The sequence below is a fragment of the Pyrus communis genome, chromosome 16 (assembly GCF_963583255.1).
Source record: "Pyrus communis chromosome 16, drPyrComm1.1, whole genome shotgun sequence".
Classification (NCBI taxonomy): Eukaryota; Viridiplantae; Streptophyta; class Magnoliopsida; order Rosales; family Rosaceae; genus Pyrus; species Pyrus communis.
The window spans coordinates 5,825,980-5,845,655 of NC_084818.1; the positions used below are offsets into that span (position 1 = coordinate 5,825,980).

Here is a 19,676-nt window from a genome sequence, read left to right on the forward strand (position 1 = left end):
ATTTTGGGCCCAAAATCACTTCAAATGCTTTTTGAAAAAACACCGGTTATGTACTTCTTGTATAAGACACTTCAAGTGTTTTTCCAGAATCCACTTGAATTTTTAAGGATCAGTTTCAAAAACATTTTTACTAAAAACGATTTCAGTCATTTTAAATGCATTTCGAAAAGAAGTTTATAAGAAGGTACCAAACTTTCAAACCCAACTTAATGGAGAAGCTCCATCTAACAACAATTTAACGATTAAGGGCATTGGTCCCTAACTACCTTTCAAACAAAATCTTGTACTACCAAACTTAATGGAGAAGCCCATGCTGCACACGGAAGTCTATAAAATATTAAGGGCATTTCTTTTCGATAACATATATTAAGGTCAAGGTCCCAAACTCTCATATTTAATTATAGCTTGCTCTTAACTTAATGGAGAAGCCGCTGCTCCACACAGCCGGTGACGGTGACGTTGAGTTGAGCAATAAGCCACTTCTTTATGAAGGCACCAATGAAGATTATGCACCGGTGAGGAGCTTTGATGCATTCCGGCGTATGTTTTGGATAGAGACAGTGAAGCTGTGGCAAATAGCCGGTTCGACTGTGATCACTATGATGTGTATGTATGGAAATACCGCAGTTGTTGTGCTCTTTGCTGGTCATCTCGGAACTATTGAGCTCTCTGCCATCTCCATTTCGCTCACCGTCATCTCCATATTCTCTTTTGGAGTCATGGTACTTAACTCTTTTCCTTTCTTCGCATTCTTTTCCTTTCTTAACATTCTTTTCCTTAACTCCTTTCATTGGCACACGCATCACTACTAGAAATTTTGACTTTACAGACAAAATAAATTTATCGGCAAAAGTCAAAATTTGTCGGTAAAGACTCCTTCACGATGAAAAAATTTGTCGGCCATTTTGTCGCGCAAAGCATGTCGTGCAAGACTCTAGCCGACAAAATTCAACATTTCGTCGGCTATGAAGTGGTTCTTTCCCGACAAAACATATTTCATCGGCATTCTTAAACCCCAACAAAAAAATTCTGTCGGAAAAGGATTTTTAAGCCTACAAAATGCACCGTTTTACCAACAAGATGTGTTCGTCAGAAAAGATATTTTGTCGGCACTACCTTAGTTTACCGACAAAATTAGCTTTGTCGGGAAAGAATTTTAATTTATAAAAAAAATAAATGCTTGAAAACACACAAAATAATTTCTAATAATGCTGCTTTGATTAGTGATATGTATATGTACAATGGTTATACAAAGTATTATATTATACAATAATCATATCATACTCCCATTCCTCAGTATCAGTTTAGCAATAGTTTTGCAATAATATCTATCAAAAATAATACAAATGGTAATTATTATGTATGACAACATAAGAAAAAGCATCCTTAAAACCGAAACAATCAAATTGTAGCTAGGAATCTTTCTATAAGTAATAACATTATGGAGCTGCACTGATTCACACTACATCATGAAAAAGATACATTCAATTGAAGATACTTTAACACAACAATCTGTTAGAAAATGGGGATGGGCTGCAATTAACACCATAGTTACACTAAACAATGAAAACTTAACCATTTGTCAACAAGAAAGCATGTAATCACGTAATCAAGCATATGGTCAGACTTGAATTTCACTTGCATGTTGGATGATAAAGCATGTATTCATGTAATCAAGCATATAGTAAAAGATATTCCAAACCTTGCAATCAACATCTCAGACCACCTGCCATTTGAAAGCTACTCTTTAATCCCTTAATAAAATGCAAATCAAAATGAATGAAAGAAGGTACAATAAGTTACGCAATAATAATTAAAAGATATTCAACTCTGGGATTAATTAGTTGTCCTCAAGAATACAAAGAAAATCCTCAAACATAAAAAATTTCTCACAACTTGATCAAATTGTATTAATGACGACAGTTGCAACTTATTGGGGAATCAAAATTGCTTACACAATGCTCCTTGCTCATGTCTAGCATAGACATAATCAAACTATTCGTCCATGTACAATCAAACTTACCAATGCAAAGCTCCTTGCTCAATGTGTTGTGCACAATAGAGGGACAAAATATACAATATATTCTTGTCATTAGCTGAATGGTAGAGTAACACAAGTTAGGAACCCATGAGAAAACATAACAGAGGGATAATTTATACGATATACTTGAGATAAAATTCACCATTACCAGCTTCATAAGCAAGTGCAACTACATCAACTTCAAGCACAAGCAGCTGGAATAAAAATAACAAGACTAATTTAATAGTATTATTATTATAATTTCGATAAAGAAAAGACTAAGTTAATATAGACTTGCACTTGTCAAACCAAGCTATTAGAAATCTTTCGAAAGAACATTGGACCTGCACCTACTTTAGTTTAATAAAACCACACATAAGCCAAACAATGGACTTGCACACAAAAACCTCCAAAATAGTAGCACTATTGCAATGTGCAATGAACATATCAAACAAAACTTAAACCACAAATAACATGTGATATATTTATCATTAGATATTTGGAACCCTTGACAGGTGATATATTTACAAATCGTTTTGCGGATTGTCATTTTGATGAGACAGTCTTCCAGTCGTTAGGGAGAGAAAAGACCGCTCCAGAAGAATGGCAAGAGATGACATGGGTTGTTCCCACCTTATCTCATTTTGATCCACAAAGCACTCAATGTGAAAATGAGGTGAAAGGGATCGTTCACCTTCAAAGTATTGCTAATCAAATGCCAGATGCATTTAATGATGCTTCAAAAGTGACAAAGTCACATATACCAGCTGCAAATGCACTTGTAAGAATGGATGTCCCTGTTTGACAAAATAAAGTGACAGCGAATGAATCATCTGGTGCACGCCTGAAGTGTGGTAGACCCCCAACTTCAAGAGATCCAGCCCCTCGAAAGAGAAAGACGAGGGCACAGCTGAATCCAAATGAAATCATTCAAGAAAAGAAATGAATGCTAAATCCCCAATTCACGATTATGGAAAAGAAAATGTCCTTGATGAGACACGTGTCCCTGAAGAGACAAAAGTGCATGAAAGCAAAGAAATCTCCACAAATTATGCATGCACTAACGAATTGTGGGATTGAAATGAAATAATCATAGACGACATGTTCGCATTCTTAGTAGCCAGTGAAATCATATTAAGCGATGATATTGAGCCCCGCTATGTTCATGAATGCAAATAGAGACAAGATTGGCCTAAATGGAAAGATGCAATCCAGGCAGAATTAAATTCCTTGGAAAGGCGAAGTGTTTTTGGACTGATAGTCCAAACCTTGCCTGATATAAATCCCGTGGGTTACAAATGGGTATTCACAAGAAAGCGCAATGAGAAAAACGAGATTGCAAGATATAAAGCATGACTCATTGCACAAGGTTTTTCACAAAGACCTGGAATTGATTATGAGGATACATACTCTCTTGTAATGGGCACAATTACTTTCCGTTACTTAATAAGTTTAGTGGTTTCAGAAAAACTTGACAAACGACTTATGGATGTCATCACCACGTATCTATATGGAGAATTAGATACTGACATAAATATGAAAGTTCCAGAATGACTTAAGTTGCCCGAAATGACTAACAAACCACGAGGTATGCTCTCAATCAAATTGAGGCGATCATTGTACGGGCTAAAACAATCTGGACGAATGTGGTATAATCATCTTAGTGATGTCATTTGGCCTTATGTGTTCATTAAGAAATCTAATTTTAGATTTGCTATAGTGGCAGTATATGTCGATGATATGAACCTAGTTGGAACTCCTGAAGAGCTCAATAAAATTGTTGAATATCTGAAAAGTAAATTTGAAATGAAAGACCTTGGAAAAATAAAATATTATCTCGACCTGCAGATCGAGCATTGTGCTAGTGGAATTTTGATCCACCAATCAGCTTATATTGAAAAAATTCTAAAGCGATTTGGAATGGACAAGGCTTATCCACTTAGCACATCAATGGTTGTTCGTTATTTGGACATTAAGAAAAATCCATTATGTCCAAAAGAAGATGATGAAATGGTCTTTGGTCCTTGGTCCAAAAGTACCATAAGGATCTGGTCATTTGTGGATTTCTTTAAGTAGAAGAGACCCATGTCTGTTGTCTCACAAAGGTATTGCAAAACATCTTTGATTCATTTCTAATGGCGAATTGTTAGAGCAGAGCTATACCTTGCAAACAGGTTAACTGAAAAAGCTATATCTGGTCAAGTACAATGTGCTAAATACAATAAAACACCTATTACACTCGGATATGGTACTTCTGGACCAAGGACCATTTCATCATCGTCTTTTGGACGGAATGGATCTTTCTTAATGTCCAAAGAATGAACGACCATTGGTGTGCTAAGTGGATAAGCTTTGTCCATTCCAAATCGCTTCAGGATTTTTTCAATATAAGCTGATTGGCGGACCAAAATTCCACTACCACAATGCTCGATCTGCAGGTCGAGACAATATTTTATTTTCCCAAAGTCTTTCATTTCAAATTCGCTTTTCAGATATTTAACAGGTTTATTGAGTTATTCAGGAGTTCCAACTAGGTTTATATCATCGACATATATTGCCATTATAGCAAATCTAAAATTGGATTTCTTATTGAACACACAAAGGCAAATGACATTGTTGATATATCCTTTTTGATCAAATACTCACTGAGACGATTATACCACATTCGTCCAGATTGTTTTAGCCCATACAATGATCGCCTCAATTTGATTGAGAGCATACCTCGTGGTTTGTCAATCGTTTCAGGTAACTTAAGTCCTTCTGGAACTTTCATATTTATGTCAGTATCTAATTCTCCATATAGATACGCATTGATGACATCCACAAGTCGCATGTCAAGTTTTTCTGAAACCACTAAACTTATTAAGTAACAGAACGTAATTGTGTCCATTATATGAGAGCATGTATCCTCATAATCAATTCCAGGTCTTTGTGAAAAACCTTGTGCAACGAGTCATGCTTTATATCCTGCAATCTTGTTTTCTCATTGCGCTTTCTTATGAATACCCATTTGTAACCCACGGGATTTACATCAGGCAGGGTTTGGACTATCAGTCCAAAAATATTTCGCATTTCCAAGGAATTTAATTATGCCTGGATTGCATCTTTCCATTTAGGTCAATCTTGTCTCTATTTACATTCATCAACATAGGGGTTCAATATCATCGCTTAATATGATTTCATTGGCTACTAAGAATGTGAACATGTCGTCGATGATTATTTCATTTCAATCCCACAATTCGTTACTACATGCATAATTTATGAAGATTTCTTTGCTTTCATGCACTTCTATCTCTTCAGGGACATGTGTCTCATTAAGGACATTTTCTTTTTCAGAATCATGAACTGGGGATTTATCATTCATTTTCTTTTCTTGAGTGATTTCATTTGGATTCAGTTGTGCCTTCGTCTTTCTCTTCCGATGGGCTGAATCTCTTGAACTTGGGGGTCTGCCACACTTCAAGTGTGCACCAGATAATTCATTCGCTGCCACTTTATCTTGTCAAACAAGGACATCCATTCTTACAAGTGCATTTGCAGCTGGTATATATGACTTTGTCACTTTTGAAGCATCATTAAATGCATCTGGCATTTGATTAGCAATACTTTGAAGGTGAACGATCCTTTTCACCTCATTTTCACATTGAGTGCTTCGTGGATCAAAATGAAATAAGGTGGGAACAACCCATGTCAGCTCTTGCCGTTCTTCTAGAACGGTCTTTTCTCCTCCTAATGACAGAAAGACTGTCTCATCAAAATAACAATCTGCAAAACTATCTGTAAATATATCACCTGTCAAGGGTTCCAAATATCTAATGATAAATGGTGAATCAAAACCCACATAAATTCTCAATCTGCGTTGAGGTCTCATTTTAGTGCGTTGTGGCGGTGCAATAAGTACATAAACAGCACAACCAAAAACTCGTAAATGTGAAATGTTTGGCTAATGCCCAAACATGAGTTGTACTGATAAGTATTGGTGGTCAATCAAACCAATAATGCAGCATGTAAAATGGCATGTCCCCATGTAGAACTTGGCAATTTTTCTTTCATGAGCAGAATGTGGGTTATTAACTGAAGCTGCTTGATCAACGCTTCTGCTAAACCATTGTGAGTATAGACATGAAGAACATGGTTTTCAACATCAATGCCCAATGTCATGCAGTAATCATCAAAGGTTTGGGACGTAAATTCACCAGAGTTATCAAGTCGGATTGACTTAATGGGGTAATTTGAGAACTATGCTCGTAACTTAATTATATGAGTAAGAAGTCTCACAAAAGCTACATTTCGAGTAGACAACAGACAAACATGTGACCATCAAGTAGATGCATCAACCAAAACCATAAAATATTGAAATGGTCTACAAGATGGTTGAATAAGCCCACAAATATCTCCTTCAATTCTTTGCAAAAATGATAGGGATTCAGCATCAACCTTTAGTTGTGATGGCCTAATTACCAGCTTTCCTTAAGAACAAGCCTGGCAAGGGTTATCATTTGAGATAGCAATGTGTCTGCTCAATAATGGATGTCCATTAGAGTTGGTAATGATCATACGTATCATGGTGGATCCCAGATGGCCCAGACGATCATGTCAAAGCATGTAAATTTTTGAATCAATGAACTTCTGGTTCATGACAGTATATGATTCAACTGTTTTTAGGTATGTATAATATAATCCACTCGACAAACCACGCAACTTCTCCAATATACTCTTCTGGGTATCATGCATAGATACTCCACATTTTCTGCATTTTTCGTTTCAATGTGGTATCCATTTAAACATATGTCTTTGAAACTCAACAAATTTCCAATACATTGAGTAGTATACAACGTATTTTGTATGAACAATATTGTTCCATTTGGTAACATAATCTGGGTTTTCCCTGATCCTTCAATTACATCTGATTGGCCTGATATTGTTGTTACCTTTACTTTTGTAAGCATTAAGCTTTAGAAATACTTTCGATCATGAAGTATTGTATGCGTGGTTGCGTTGTCTGCAAGATAAATATCTCCGCCATTTCTCATGTTTTCAGAATAACCACAGTTTTTATCCAAGCTTTCTGAGTAAAGGGGATCATAGTTAAAAACAACTTATTCATAATAAAAGGGAAATTGAAATGCCACTTTTATTGAATTGAAATGCAAGTTTTAAACTACAAGTTCAGAATAAAAGATACATCAAACATAAATGATTCAATCGGACCGGTACACTTCATTCCCTTTTTCCATAATGAAGTCTGAAACATCTAAGTGGGTTGTGTTCAACTACCCTGATAAGTTGAGCACTGGATCAGGTATATCCATTGGTCCAGCCTGGTTGAGGAAATTAATCTCGACACCCTTTTCTTTGAGGGAGGCTTGATATAAATCCACTAGCTGTTTTGAGGTACGATAGGTACGCGCCCAGTGCTCATTACCACCACACTTATGGCAAGCTCCTTCAGAGTTTCTATGAACGTTGTTCATATAAGCTTTGCCTTTGTGGCAGTTTGCATTCTTGAAGCTCGGACCTGAATTATGCCTTAGAACCTGGTTGTGAAACTAGACACCACGATTCTTACCCTTCCCGTTCCACCAGCCTCACTTGTGGCCACATCCTCGTTTGTAATTATTGCCACGAGATGATGTGGTGTTCCTTTCAAGGGAAGCAGCATTCACTTCTACGAATGGTGTCGATCCAGTAGGTCGGGACTGATAACTCTTCATCAGTAGCTCATTGTTTTGTTCAGCTACTAAGAGCACAGATATCAACTTGTTGTATTCAGTGAAGCCTTGCTCTCTATATTGGTGTTGCAATAGCATGTTGGAGGCATCAAAGGTGCTGATAATCTTTTCCAGCATATCATCATCAGTAATGGTTTCCCCACAAAGCTTCATCTGGGATCTAATTCTGAATATCACAGAATTGTACTCAGTCACTGACTTAAAATCCTAGATACTTAGGTGAGTCCACTCATAACGAGCTCTTGGAAGAATCACCGTTTTATGGTGATTGTATCTGTTTCTCAATGCCTTCCAGAGAGTTAATGGATCTTCAACCGTTAGATACTCGCTCTTTAGTCCTTCATCAAGGTGGTGACGAATAAAGATCATGGCCTTCGCCCAATCTTGAGAGGATGCACTATTTTCCTCCCTAATGGTTTCTCCAAGATTTCCTGCCTCCAGATGGATCTTGGACACTACCTAGGTAAGGTAGTTCTTCCTAGTAATGGTCCAAGGCAACAAAATCAAGTTTTTCCAAGTTAGTCATTTTCTTTTCTGAAAGAAAAATGATATGTTTAAGAACTTGCAATAATATGTATTCCTGGAGGAATCCAAAATGATAAGCACTTGAAACTTCAAGCTCGAGATTTACATAATTAATGAGAATGGCGATTGTACCGCACCATTCTCATTGAAGTAAGTATAGGATGAGTGATTATTTCACACCACTCAAACTGTAAGAAAATTTAAATATGCAAAGAAGGGTGGACGATTATACCATACCATCTAAAATTGTAGTAAAATTAAATAGCAGGCAAATTTAAATATGCAAGGTGGACGATTATACCGCACCATCTAAAATTGCTGTAAAATTAAATAGCAGGCAAATTTAAATATGCAGAGAATGGTGGACGATTATACCATACCATCTAAAATTGTAGTAAAATTAAATAGCAGGCAAATTTAAATATGCAGGGTGGACGATTATACCGCACCACCTAAAATTGCAGTAAAATTAAATATGTAGTCCAAGATGGGCGATGATACCGCACCATCTTTGATCGCAGTAAAATTAACATAAATAAATATTGAGTTAGTAATCAAGAACTACACCAAACAAGAAATCAAATATATAAGTAATTGTTAAATCAAGAACGAGAAGCAAGCATGGTGCAAATAGTTCTTCACAAGGGTATATCTAGCAGGTGAGGCAAAGGAAGAAGAAAAACAATAAAATCCTAGGAGGAAACATTTTCGGCGGATGGAGATGATAATTGTTTAGGGTTAGAGAATCTTGCTGATAACATGTTATAAATAGGCAAAAGTTAGAGAAATAACCTTTGCTAAAGACAGGAGCGAAACGGGTGCAAAATATCACACTATAACTTTAGTAGCTATAACACAAAGGATGGCAGATAAAGAGAGAGAGGGAAATATACTAATATTATTTATTTGATTCTTTCTTTCGCAGTGTGTATTTTGATAACACACGGATCACTCTATTTATAGAGCTACTCTCATGAGAACATCCATAAATGATATGATGACTACTTTTGACAATATTACATAACAACAAATATATCACTATTCTTTTCACGTTTTTCCAAATGCATGTTGGTATACTAATGCATGTGGGATGTTAGCATACACCATATAGTTTTTACAACATATTGTACATTATTAATACAATTTTTATGAAATATAATCTAACTAAATGGAAAAAAAAACATGTGAAGTCCATAGTGGTCAGGTGACCACTGTGAGCCTATGATGGCACCGTCTATAGTCACTTTTCATATTGTCAATTGATTTTATCATAGTAGAACCTCAACTTCCTTCGTATCTAACATATTACATTGTCAAATTGTCCATCAAAATTATTGTACTAATCAGGTACGTTTGTTGAAACATATTGTACATATTGTTTGGAATAGAGAGTGCTCTAGAGGCCAAACGTTGTCAAATATTCTGATACATTTAAAATTTTATACTAGGATATGATATATATGTTATGTTGTGAGACGATCAATGTCCTGATTATGATGAATTGCAGCTTGGGATGGGGAGTGCTCTGGAGACCCTATGTGGACAAGCATTTGGTGCTGGACAAGTTCATATGCTTGGAATCTACATGCAGCGCTCATGTATAATCCTATTTGTAACCAGCATCTTCATCTTGCCGACCTACATCTTTGCCACGCCGATTCTAAAGTGGTTGGGCCAAGAAGACGACATAGCTAATCTAGCCGGAAAATTCACACTCCAAATAATCCCCCATCTGTTCTCACTTGCTGTAATTTTCCCAACTCAGAAGTTCCTCCAGTCTCAGAGGAAGGTGAAGGTGCTGGCATGGATTGCTGTTTTGGGTTTGATCGTAGAGATAGGAATGCTAGGGCTCTTCATCTATGTGTTCGATTGGGGCACAACGGGGGCAGCTGTGTCATTTACCGTCACGAGATGGGGGATGGCAATTACTCAAGTTGTGTATGTTATGGGTTGGTGTAAGGAAGGTTGGACTGGATTTTCATGGCTGGCATTCAAGGAGATTTGGGCATTTGTAAGACTTTCCCTTGCCTCTGCTGTGATGCTCTGCCTGGAAATTTGGTACATGATGAGTATTATCATTCTCACAGGACATCTTTCTAATGCAGTTATAGCCGTTGGCTCTCTTTCTATCTGGTAATTTGGATCTTAAAACTCAACCTTTTAGGGAGAAGACTTTTCTATACCAAGTACATTACTGTGACTACATTCCAGTTTAATAACGCGTTGTTATGTTGGAGAACTAAAACATATGACATAGTGACGTATTTACTGATTAAGTCTTTCGCCTTTTTATGGTACACTATAATTTAGCTTGTGATTATTTCTAACAGTATTCCCTCCTCTCTTTTTTTCCCTCTTTTGGATTTCCTTAGCATGAGCATCAATGGATGGGAAGGAATCTTGTTCGTTGGAATAAACGCCGCAATAAGGTGAAACATTGGACTAATAGTTCTCTGAATATTACCACACGCTTCTTTAAAACATTTTTTGGTGATCCTTCCTTGAAATTATTTTGAAGTGACAATAATAATTTGTTTTTTTTATTCTGCAGTGTTCGTGTCTCTAATGAGCTTGGATTAGGACGTCCCAGAGCAGCCAAATACTCTGTCTATGTTACAATATTTCAATCTCTTGTACTTGGGATTCTTTTCATGGTTCTTATTTTAATAACTAGAGACGATTTCGCCGTACTTTATACAAGTGACAAGGAGCTGCAACAAGCAGTCGCTAAACTAGCATACCTTCTTGGTATAACTATGTTGCTTAACAGTGTCCAACCAGTAATATCAGGTATTAATTTGAAAAGTCACTATGTTTTATGCATATTCAAAAGTGTTGTGCGCGCGTATTATGACGTCATGCTTTCTTTTTTGTGAAGGTGTTGCAGTTGGAGGTGGATGGCAGGCAATGGTAGCTTATATAAACTTGGGTTGTTACTACATTTTTGGACTTCCTCTTGGATACCTTCTTTGCCATGTTGCAAATTTGGGAGTCATGGTAAATTTATATATATTTTTTCTTTCAATGATGCCCAAGTTAATTTGGCAACTCCAACCACGACTGTAAATAGTTTAATTTCCAAGTATTTGATGAGTTAGTTGACTGATATTGTAGGGCCTTTGGGGAGGCATGATATGTGGAACCGCTCTCCAAACCATACTTCTGCTAATTATACTTTACAAAACCAACTGGAACACAGAGGTAGTTAGTCAATAGCTTATTGCGAATCTCTCCAACTTTCGTTTCCGCATTTCATAGTTTATTCATATTGAAATCAAATTGCAGGTGGAGCAAGCAACAAATCGCGTTCGGAAGTGGGGTGGGCAAGACATCAAAACTGAGAATGTAGCTGAAATTATATAAAAAAAAAATTCAGTTTAGTTGAGGTATGTAAATATCCACTTTTTTCTGCAAGTAAATGATAGATTAGGCGAGATTAACTCATCATTTCTCGTTTAAAGGGTGCCCAAAACACCCACAAAACTTAATTGCGACGGTGAAAGAGAGCATCACTTCCAGGAACCCCCAGCGCATCCCCTCTTTCAATGCAGGAAGAGGATTATCTCTCATCCTAATCTCTCTCCCTTTCCCTCCCCTCCTATTTGAACAGTTATAGTTTAGCCACGTCAACATCTTATATTGATTTTTTTTATAGAGACAATAAGACAAAAAACAATACATGAGAGGAAGGGAGGGAAGGGGATGGGAATAGGTGGGGAGAGACTCCTACTCCTTCAATGCATCGCCTCATTCAATTTTGTAACTCTTAGATCAGTTAGCTTTTGGAGGACCATAATTTTCTGGACCCAAGACATGTGGCACCTTAGGTGGCAAGAAAGACCAGAATGGCTATAGTGCGTGATGTTTAGGCAAACAAGTTGAGAGGCCTGAAGTGGATCGGAACAGGTTACTTTTATAGACATCTTAGTCAGTTTGGACTAGCCTTAGTCAGATCGGACTAGCCTTAGTCATATCGGACTAGCATTAGTTAAACAAAGTCAGAATACCAAGCAAAGTCAGACAGACTAGGCTTAAGCTCATTAAATATATTACTTGTCTTTCAACTAGGCTTAAGCTCATTAAAGATATTACTTGTCTTTCAAGTAAGGAAACCCTAATTAAAGTCAAATTAGGATATCTTAGGGATTAGGCAGCATCAATATTCTAGTAAGATTAGGTATCTTATCCTAGATTTTCTCCTAGATAGTCTCCCTTGGATGAAGATTACTCTCCTACAAGGACTCAAGATCCCTATAAATACACTAGCTTGGGTATTTATATGGGATGATCACTTTATTCTCTACAAGACTATCATAGATATCCACATACATTCACATATTTCCTTCTACAAAACCACAATACACGTGTTCTGTTTATCCCTAATAGAGATCCTCATACTGCCGTCTAGGCATAGACACATTCATGGAGAACTCATCTCCTCACCCTGTCATAGGTCATTCATCAAGAATGGTTCATGCTATTCTTTCCGGATTCAACCACACCCCCAATCAACCTCATTCTCCCCTCAGCTGGTGATCATGGACAATTCCAATTTAGTTCTCGCCTCCATCTGCGGATGTCCGCAAATTTGGTTCCAACATTTTGAATGCAAATATTTTTACTGCTTTGCAAAAAGATAATGTCATGAATCAATTTGCTCATTTAATTTTACTACGATCAAGTTTAATCCAGAAAGATAACATCACATACTATTTGGAGAGGCCTCCTTACAATCAAATAAACATTTGGTTTGGATACTTCATCAATTTAAAAAATAAAATCCTCCCCAAAAGAAAGATGAACTTATTGGTACTCTAAAATTATGATTACGTATGCCTCCCTAATGTGAAAAAATAAGTACAAGGTATTATTCTCACGGAAATCATGATTAAATTGAATCTTTTACTTTTCATTTTAGATCTGCATATGAGTAATGTTAGACTTACAACATAATTGTATCATATCTTAATGTCACATGCGTTATGTAATGTAATGTATTCAATTAATATTTAATGAAATATAATTGGCATGAAGTTTTATATTACTTGTCATATCATGTAGAGTTCATTACAGATAGACACATTCAACTCATATTTTCTGGACAAAAACCTACCTATATATAATCCAACAAAAACCAAAAATTCAAATAAACTACGATGTAAGAATACAAGTAACCTACTATTACAATTTATATACAACATATGCCACATCCCTTCTAAACTGTTTCTCACCCACACTTGAATTTTGGCTAATCAAATCATTAAAAAACAAACTAACGATGCCTACGTTTTTTTAGTATTTGTTTTTAAAATTTTCAAATATCTAATGCATTTCCATATATAATAACTATATCATTTAGTATTGTTCAATGGAATCGTTTTACATATAAATTAATTTACCTACTCCTTATTATATATGTAAATAGGTAAACTATTAACGTACCTACTCCTTATTATATATGTAAGTGTGAAAATTGTTTTACAATATTCTAAGTAGGTAAACTAAAATATAAATTAATTCACTTATATTTGGAATTGTTACTTAGATATCTTTTCAATACAAAATTATTACAATATTTCATGGAAAATATCAATGAAATACTATAATTTTTTTTTATTTACCTATGATTATCGAAGAAAATAATAATGTATTATTTTCATAATATATAAATAGATGTGGAAGACCAAAAGTATCGTGGGTAACTCAGGTAAATTAGTCTTCCTAATACCAGCTTAAGTTTTATCCGCTGGTCAGTTGTCACATCCCGGTCCGGGCGAGACCACTTCCCGGGCCCGACTCCACCGTAGCACAATATTGTCCGCTTTGGGCCCCAACCACGCCCTCACGGTTTTGTTTTTGGGAACTCACACGAAAACTTTCCGATGGGTCACCCATCCTGAGAATGCTCTCGCGCGCTACTCGCTTAACTTCGGAGTTCCCATGGAACCCGAAGCCAGTGAACTCCCAAAAGGCCTCATGCTAGGTAGAGATGGGAATATACATATAAGGATCACTCCCCTGGACGATGTGGGATGTCACAATCCACCCCCCTTAGGGGCCCGACGTCCTCGTCGGCACACACGTGACCAGGGTTAGGCTCTAATACCAAATTGTCACATCCCGGCCCGGGCGAGACCACTTTTCGAGCCCGACTCCACCGTAGCACAATATTGTCCACTTTGGGCCCCAACCACGCCCTCACGGTTTTGTTTTTGGGAACTCACACGAGAACTTCCCGATGGGTCACCCATCCAAAAAATGCTCTTGCGCGCTACTCGCTTAACTTCGGAGTTCCCATAGAACCCGAAGCCAGTGAGCTCCCAAAAGGCCTCGTGCTAGGTAGAGATGAGAATATACATATAAGGATCACTCCCCTGGACGATGTGGGATGTCACACCAGTATTATATACATTTATTTTTTATTTTTTAGAATCATTAATTCTCCATTTCAGTTTGTTTAGTTTGAAAAATATTTCATGACATTAATTTACATAATATCCATATAATTAATGTAGATAACAAATAAGTAATTGGGGGTGTATTTAGGCATCTAGAAATACAAATTGTGTAAAGTCAAACTTAATTAAGAAATTTGATTAAAAAAATATATAAAAAAAACTTAATTAAGAAATTTGTTTAGTTGGAGCCTAATCACTAAGTTCAGTTAGAAAATTAAATTAAGTGGAGTTTTAAGTAAAAAAAAAAAGAAAAGAGTTTCAGAGGTTAAAGTCATATTTTTATTTTCATGTATTACAGAAAAATGTAGCATGACTAACAGATTTGAGTTAATTATTCTTTTCTTTAAAAAATTGGACCAGTTAGTGGTTTCGCCACAGCAGTCCATCATTTCAAAAGATTTGAGTTAATTAGTGGAGAGGATTTATATGTAATAAGTGTTTATTCAATTGTACGTGGTGTTTCTCTATTCGTTCAGGGCACTACATCGTAGGGCCGGCGATGGTGGGTGGGAGTCCGGCGGCTGCTTACGGAGCTCACCATGTGGCTCATGGTCATGGGGGTCATTATCAGTACATGGGGGTGCAGCACCATGGAAAGCACCACGGCAGGGGGTGGCAAGTTCGAGAAGTGGAAGTGATCATCCAGCTCTCGTATTTTCACAACAAAAAAGTATATTTACTGAGTTTTTAAGAATTTGAATAAAACACGAAATTATGAATAAATTCCATGCCACTGAATTTTTTTTACTGTAATTCATTACTAAAGAGCTGCCTGAGTTTCATCATTTCTTAAATATATGAGTTCATTTTGTTGTGTTCTAATTGTTTGGGTTGAATTTGGTATCAACATAAAAAGAAAATCAGTATGTTAATCCAAATTCAAGCATCAATTCATTAGTCCATTAAAAATCTACAAGAAAAATAATATAAATACATTTTTATTATAATTTGTTGACAGCTGTTAATAATAGTGAAAAACGTTCCCGAACAAGTGGATTGGAGTCATTTGTCAACTCTCCTCACTTATGCATTGAAGTCATTTTTCCGACAAATTATAGGTTTGATGAGTAAATATATAAGAAAAAAGTGGAGAGATATATGTGTTTTGGATAACGATATTCTCTTTTTGCACGTTTTTTAATTTTCTTATTTCTTTTTTCTCTTGATTCTCTCTTGATTCAATCTTTAAGGTAAGAAAGTAACTAATTTGTTAGTGTACTTGAAATACGTTCACGTGAAGTTATTATTTCATTCAAATTATAATAAATATTTTATTAATAAATTTAAAAATTAACATATCAATACATAAAATAATACATCACGTGATTTGCGTTTCAGTTTTAGTACCTATAAAAATTAGTAAAAATCAAGTTCATTGTGATTTTTGTAAGTGGGTGACTTGACAAAATTATTGCGTATGTAGAGGGAAGGGCATCCTCTTCGGATCCCTTTTACCTGAGCTAACTGAGCATGAAATCCAAACCTTTGAAATTTAATCCAACAATTAAAAATATAAGACTATTAAAAGTTTTAATAACTTTAGCTGTTTGAGAAATTTCAAGCACCTGAATTTTTAGCTCAATTCTTATGTAGAGAAAGACAAAAAGATGATGGGTATGTATGGATAATGGACCGCATGGCCCAAGTAAAAGGGAGCCGACGCGTGGAGAAGATATTTGCCGCGTCCGATCACGACCAGTTTAGGAAGGCGCGGAGAGACCGCGTCCCATCAATATAGCAAAAACGATAACCCATATAAAATTGGAGGGGACGCTACTCCATCTCCCCAGCATCTCAGATCTTTATTTCTTCCTCTTCATTTGGTTTTCTACTGAACAAAAAAATGGGCGGTGGGAAGGACAAGCAGCACGAAGACGAAGCAGCAGACAAGGGGCTTTTTAGTCAACTTGCACACGGACTCGGAGGAGGTTCTTACCCGCCTCAGCATGGGTACCCTTCCCAGCAAGGCGGCTACCCTCCCCAGCAAGGCGGCTACCCGCCCCAGCACGGCGGCTATCCTCCCCAGCAGGGCGGCTACCCTCCACAAGGTTACCCGCCCCAGCAGGGTGGATATCCACCGCAAGGGTACCCGCCGCAGCAGGGATATCCTCCCCAAGGATACCCGCCTCAACAGGGGTACCCACCGTCTGGGTATCCTCAGCCTGGCCATCAGGGCTCATCTGGTAATTCTATTTTTTTCCCGATCTCGTATGAATTTTTATGTGAATTGATGGATTAATCGGTGAAATATTGGTGGAACTTAATTACCACAGTTTTGGATCTGATGTGCTTTATATATTGCGAGACGTATAACACATGATTTTGTTACCCTAGTATGCATGTTTTATTAATTTGTAATTTAATATGTTATGATCTGCAAAAGAGAATCAAGTTTCAAATTACCCCAACCCGGGAGGCACGAGTAGAAACACAACACCCTATTTTTTGTTATCAAAGAATTTTCATCTTTATGGTGGAACTAAGCACAATAGCGTTTTAGGATTCATACAGCGGACCCTACTTAGTAGGAAAGGTTTTGTTGTTGTTGTTGTTGTATGGTGTGATTGGACGAAGGACTTTAAATTTCGATGGAACTCGGGCTAAATTTGTTGAATGCGCTACAAAAATATGCAGTACGTTGGAGAGACTTTGAGATGAGAATTTGAAATGTGTCATTTGAAAGTGATTCGTTTAGTGTCTTTGATTGGTAGCTTTACAGTGCTTAACTAGTTCATTGGCAGCGTTTTTATAGTGCATTTTTAACAATCGAGTCTTAAGTTCCTTGGAACTATAATGTCGGAATGATCTTAGTGCATAAATGTCCATCTAGTCATATGAAGTGCTCACAGTCGTATGTCTAGTCTCCTCTTACGATTACTTAGGCCTTGTGATTATCAGCTGATTAGGGTTGTAATTGTACTTGGATTTAAAGTTTTCTTAGCTTGTGGAGCTGTTCTCTGTACTCTCAAAGTTTCGTAGTTTATTTCTCTACATGTCTTCATGTGTCAGTTTGATTCTGAGTGTTTGTGCTATTTTATCTCTGCAGGACACCATGGCGTAGGGACGTTGCTGGCTGGTGGTGCAGCCGCTGCTGCAGCTGCTGCAGGTGTTCACCATCTCACTCAAGGTGGTCAGCATGGCCAAGGTTCTCACGGTTCTTATGGTTCTCATGGTATGCTTCCTGGCGGTTATGGTGCTCACAATGTTGGTCACGGCTTTGCATCACATGGCGGGAAGCATGGCAAGTTCAAGCAGGGGAAATTCGGGAAGCATAAGAAAGGCAAGTTCGGCAAGCACGGTGGAGGCAAGTTCAAGAAATGGAAGTGATGCGTATCATACTGATCTTATGGATAAATAAATAAGCTGTCAATTACGATATGTGGTTCGATGGAAGTCCGTTATGTGTTTAATTCTGCAGAATTTGAACCATCTGTTTTTTCCTTATGACTTTGATTCTATATATGTTGCCTCCTTGGCCATTTGACCCGCATTGTTATTATTTCTTCTTGTAGAAATGTGATTGTTTATGTCTGAGTTTTACACATTCGGCTTTGTCTTAGGAATTCTGGCTTTGTTTCTGTTATCCATTTTGGGTCCTTATTGTTTATAATGCATTTCAACGATCAGAACTTGTTCACACATTTTAGGTTCACATTGAAAGATCATCCACGTAAAATTGGTCATCCAAATTTTATAATTGTTTGATCACGTAGAACGCTTATAGCAAGTGCTTATGAGCAGGATGGTTTTTCAAGTTCAAACAGACGCTTGCTAGTTTTTTTATGGGGGCTTTTAGATCTGGGTCTAAAAACATAGATGGTTTTAAGAGTGAGTTCAATTATCTAATTCCATGTTTTTATTTCTTTTATACTCATTTTATATTTTTTTTAAATATTAAAAATCTTCTAATATTATGCATTTTTCAATTCCAAAAAATCTAATTAATATCTTACAACAACAAAAACTAATATACTAATATAAATTATCTACAAAACATTCTACCTTAACTCAAGTAACAAATATATGAATATATATTATACATGTAAGCGAGATATGAAACCTAACTAAAAAGTAGGAAAAAAACATAATATACCTACAAGCAAGACACATTAATTTGTGACACGTTGATTATAAAAAAAAATTTGTCATATAGATACATAAAAATAATTAACCTGTGATATAGGTTGATTATAAAAATTAAAAATAAAATCTATAAATGGGGTTTAAAGCAGGGGGAAGAACAAGAAATAATAAAAAAGAAAAAGAAATAATCAAAGAGATAATTAGGAAGAAATTTGATTTTTATAATAAATCTTATCATTGAATAGATAATTATTGATAATTAAATAATTAAATTTAAAGAATTAGAATTATTTTAATAAATTGGACTATTCCTACTATGGGCTAAAAAAATTGAACTTATATCAAGTTTTTCCTTTTTTTTTTTTTTTTTTTCAAAAGCCCTATGATCAACAAAACAAACCCAAAGTCATAGCCCATTGGGCCTATGCAATAAAACCCAAAAGTATCTTTGTTATCATCTTTATGTGCCCAAATTACCCCAAAATAAAAAAACCCTTGGATATTTATGCCAAACGTTCATTATTCAAGATAAAGCAAATATCGACAAACATGATTAGCAAGTAACGCGCCACTCATCGCTCGTGCCATTGTTTGATAATTTAGTGTCTACGTCGTGACGATGAGACTGTCATACTAAAAAATTTCTCGATTTAACGATCATTGAATTAGAGAAACGTATGTATTAAAAAAGGTTTGATATCCATACACTCAATTTTACTTCTCACACACCTTTTCAATTTTCGGTCGTCGGATCGGATAAGTTGAAGAATATCAACGGACAAAAATTAACAAGGGGTATATGAGAAGTAATTTGGGATGTGCGGATAGCACACACTTTAAAAAATTATAATGATTGTG

General features: G+C 36.3%; 2 protein-coding genes across 2 annotated transcripts; both read left to right on the top strand.

Annotated features, from left to right (window-relative positions):
- Window positions 1-410: 410 nt before the first annotated feature.
- On the top strand, window positions 411-15,388 carry LOC137721497 (protein DETOXIFICATION 35-like). Its single transcript, XM_068460593.1, has 8 exons — window positions 411-722; window positions 9,785-10,410; window positions 10,650-10,706; window positions 10,829-11,067; window positions 11,156-11,274; window positions 11,392-11,478; window positions 11,563-11,663; window positions 15,212-15,388. The coding sequence occupies exons 1-7, from the start codon at window positions 420-422 to the stop codon at window positions 11,638-11,640; spliced, it is 1,509 nt and encodes a 502-aa protein (XP_068316694.1). The 5' UTR covers window positions 411-419; the 3' UTR covers window positions 11,641-11,663; window positions 15,212-15,388.
- A 1,063-nt stretch (window positions 15,389-16,451) lies between these two features.
- Window positions 16,452-18,279, top strand: LOC137720480 (glycine-rich protein A3-like). The gene is made up of 2 exons (XM_068459554.1): window positions 16,452-16,918; window positions 17,782-18,279. Exons 1-2 carry the CDS (start codon window positions 16,579-16,581, stop codon window positions 18,060-18,062), a joined length of 621 nt encoding a protein of 206 aa, XP_068315655.1. The 5' UTR covers window positions 16,452-16,578; the 3' UTR covers window positions 18,063-18,279.
- Window positions 18,280-19,676: the final 1,397 nt, after the last annotated feature.

Bases quoted from the DNA above. Each gene is read 5' to 3' on its own strand.
- LOC137721497 (XM_068460593.1), top strand. From the start codon at position 420: ATGGAGAAGCCGCTGCTCCACACAGCCGGTGACGGTGACGTTGAGTTG. The intron at 10,411-10,649 runs GTAATTTGGATC...GGATTTCCTTAG, and splicing joins GTTGGCTCTCTTTCTATCTG to CATGAGCATCAATGGATGGG. The intron at 10,707-10,828 runs GTGAAACATTGG...TTTATTCTGCAG, and splicing joins GGAATAAACGCCGCAATAAG to TGTTCGTGTCTCTAATGAGC.
- LOC137720480 (XM_068459554.1), top strand. From the start codon at position 16,579: ATGGGCGGTGGGAAGGACAAGCAGCACGAAGACGAAGCAGCAGACAAG. The intron at 16,919-17,781 runs GTAATTCTATTT...TTATCTCTGCAG, and splicing joins TGGCCATCAGGGCTCATCTG to GACACCATGGCGTAGGGACG.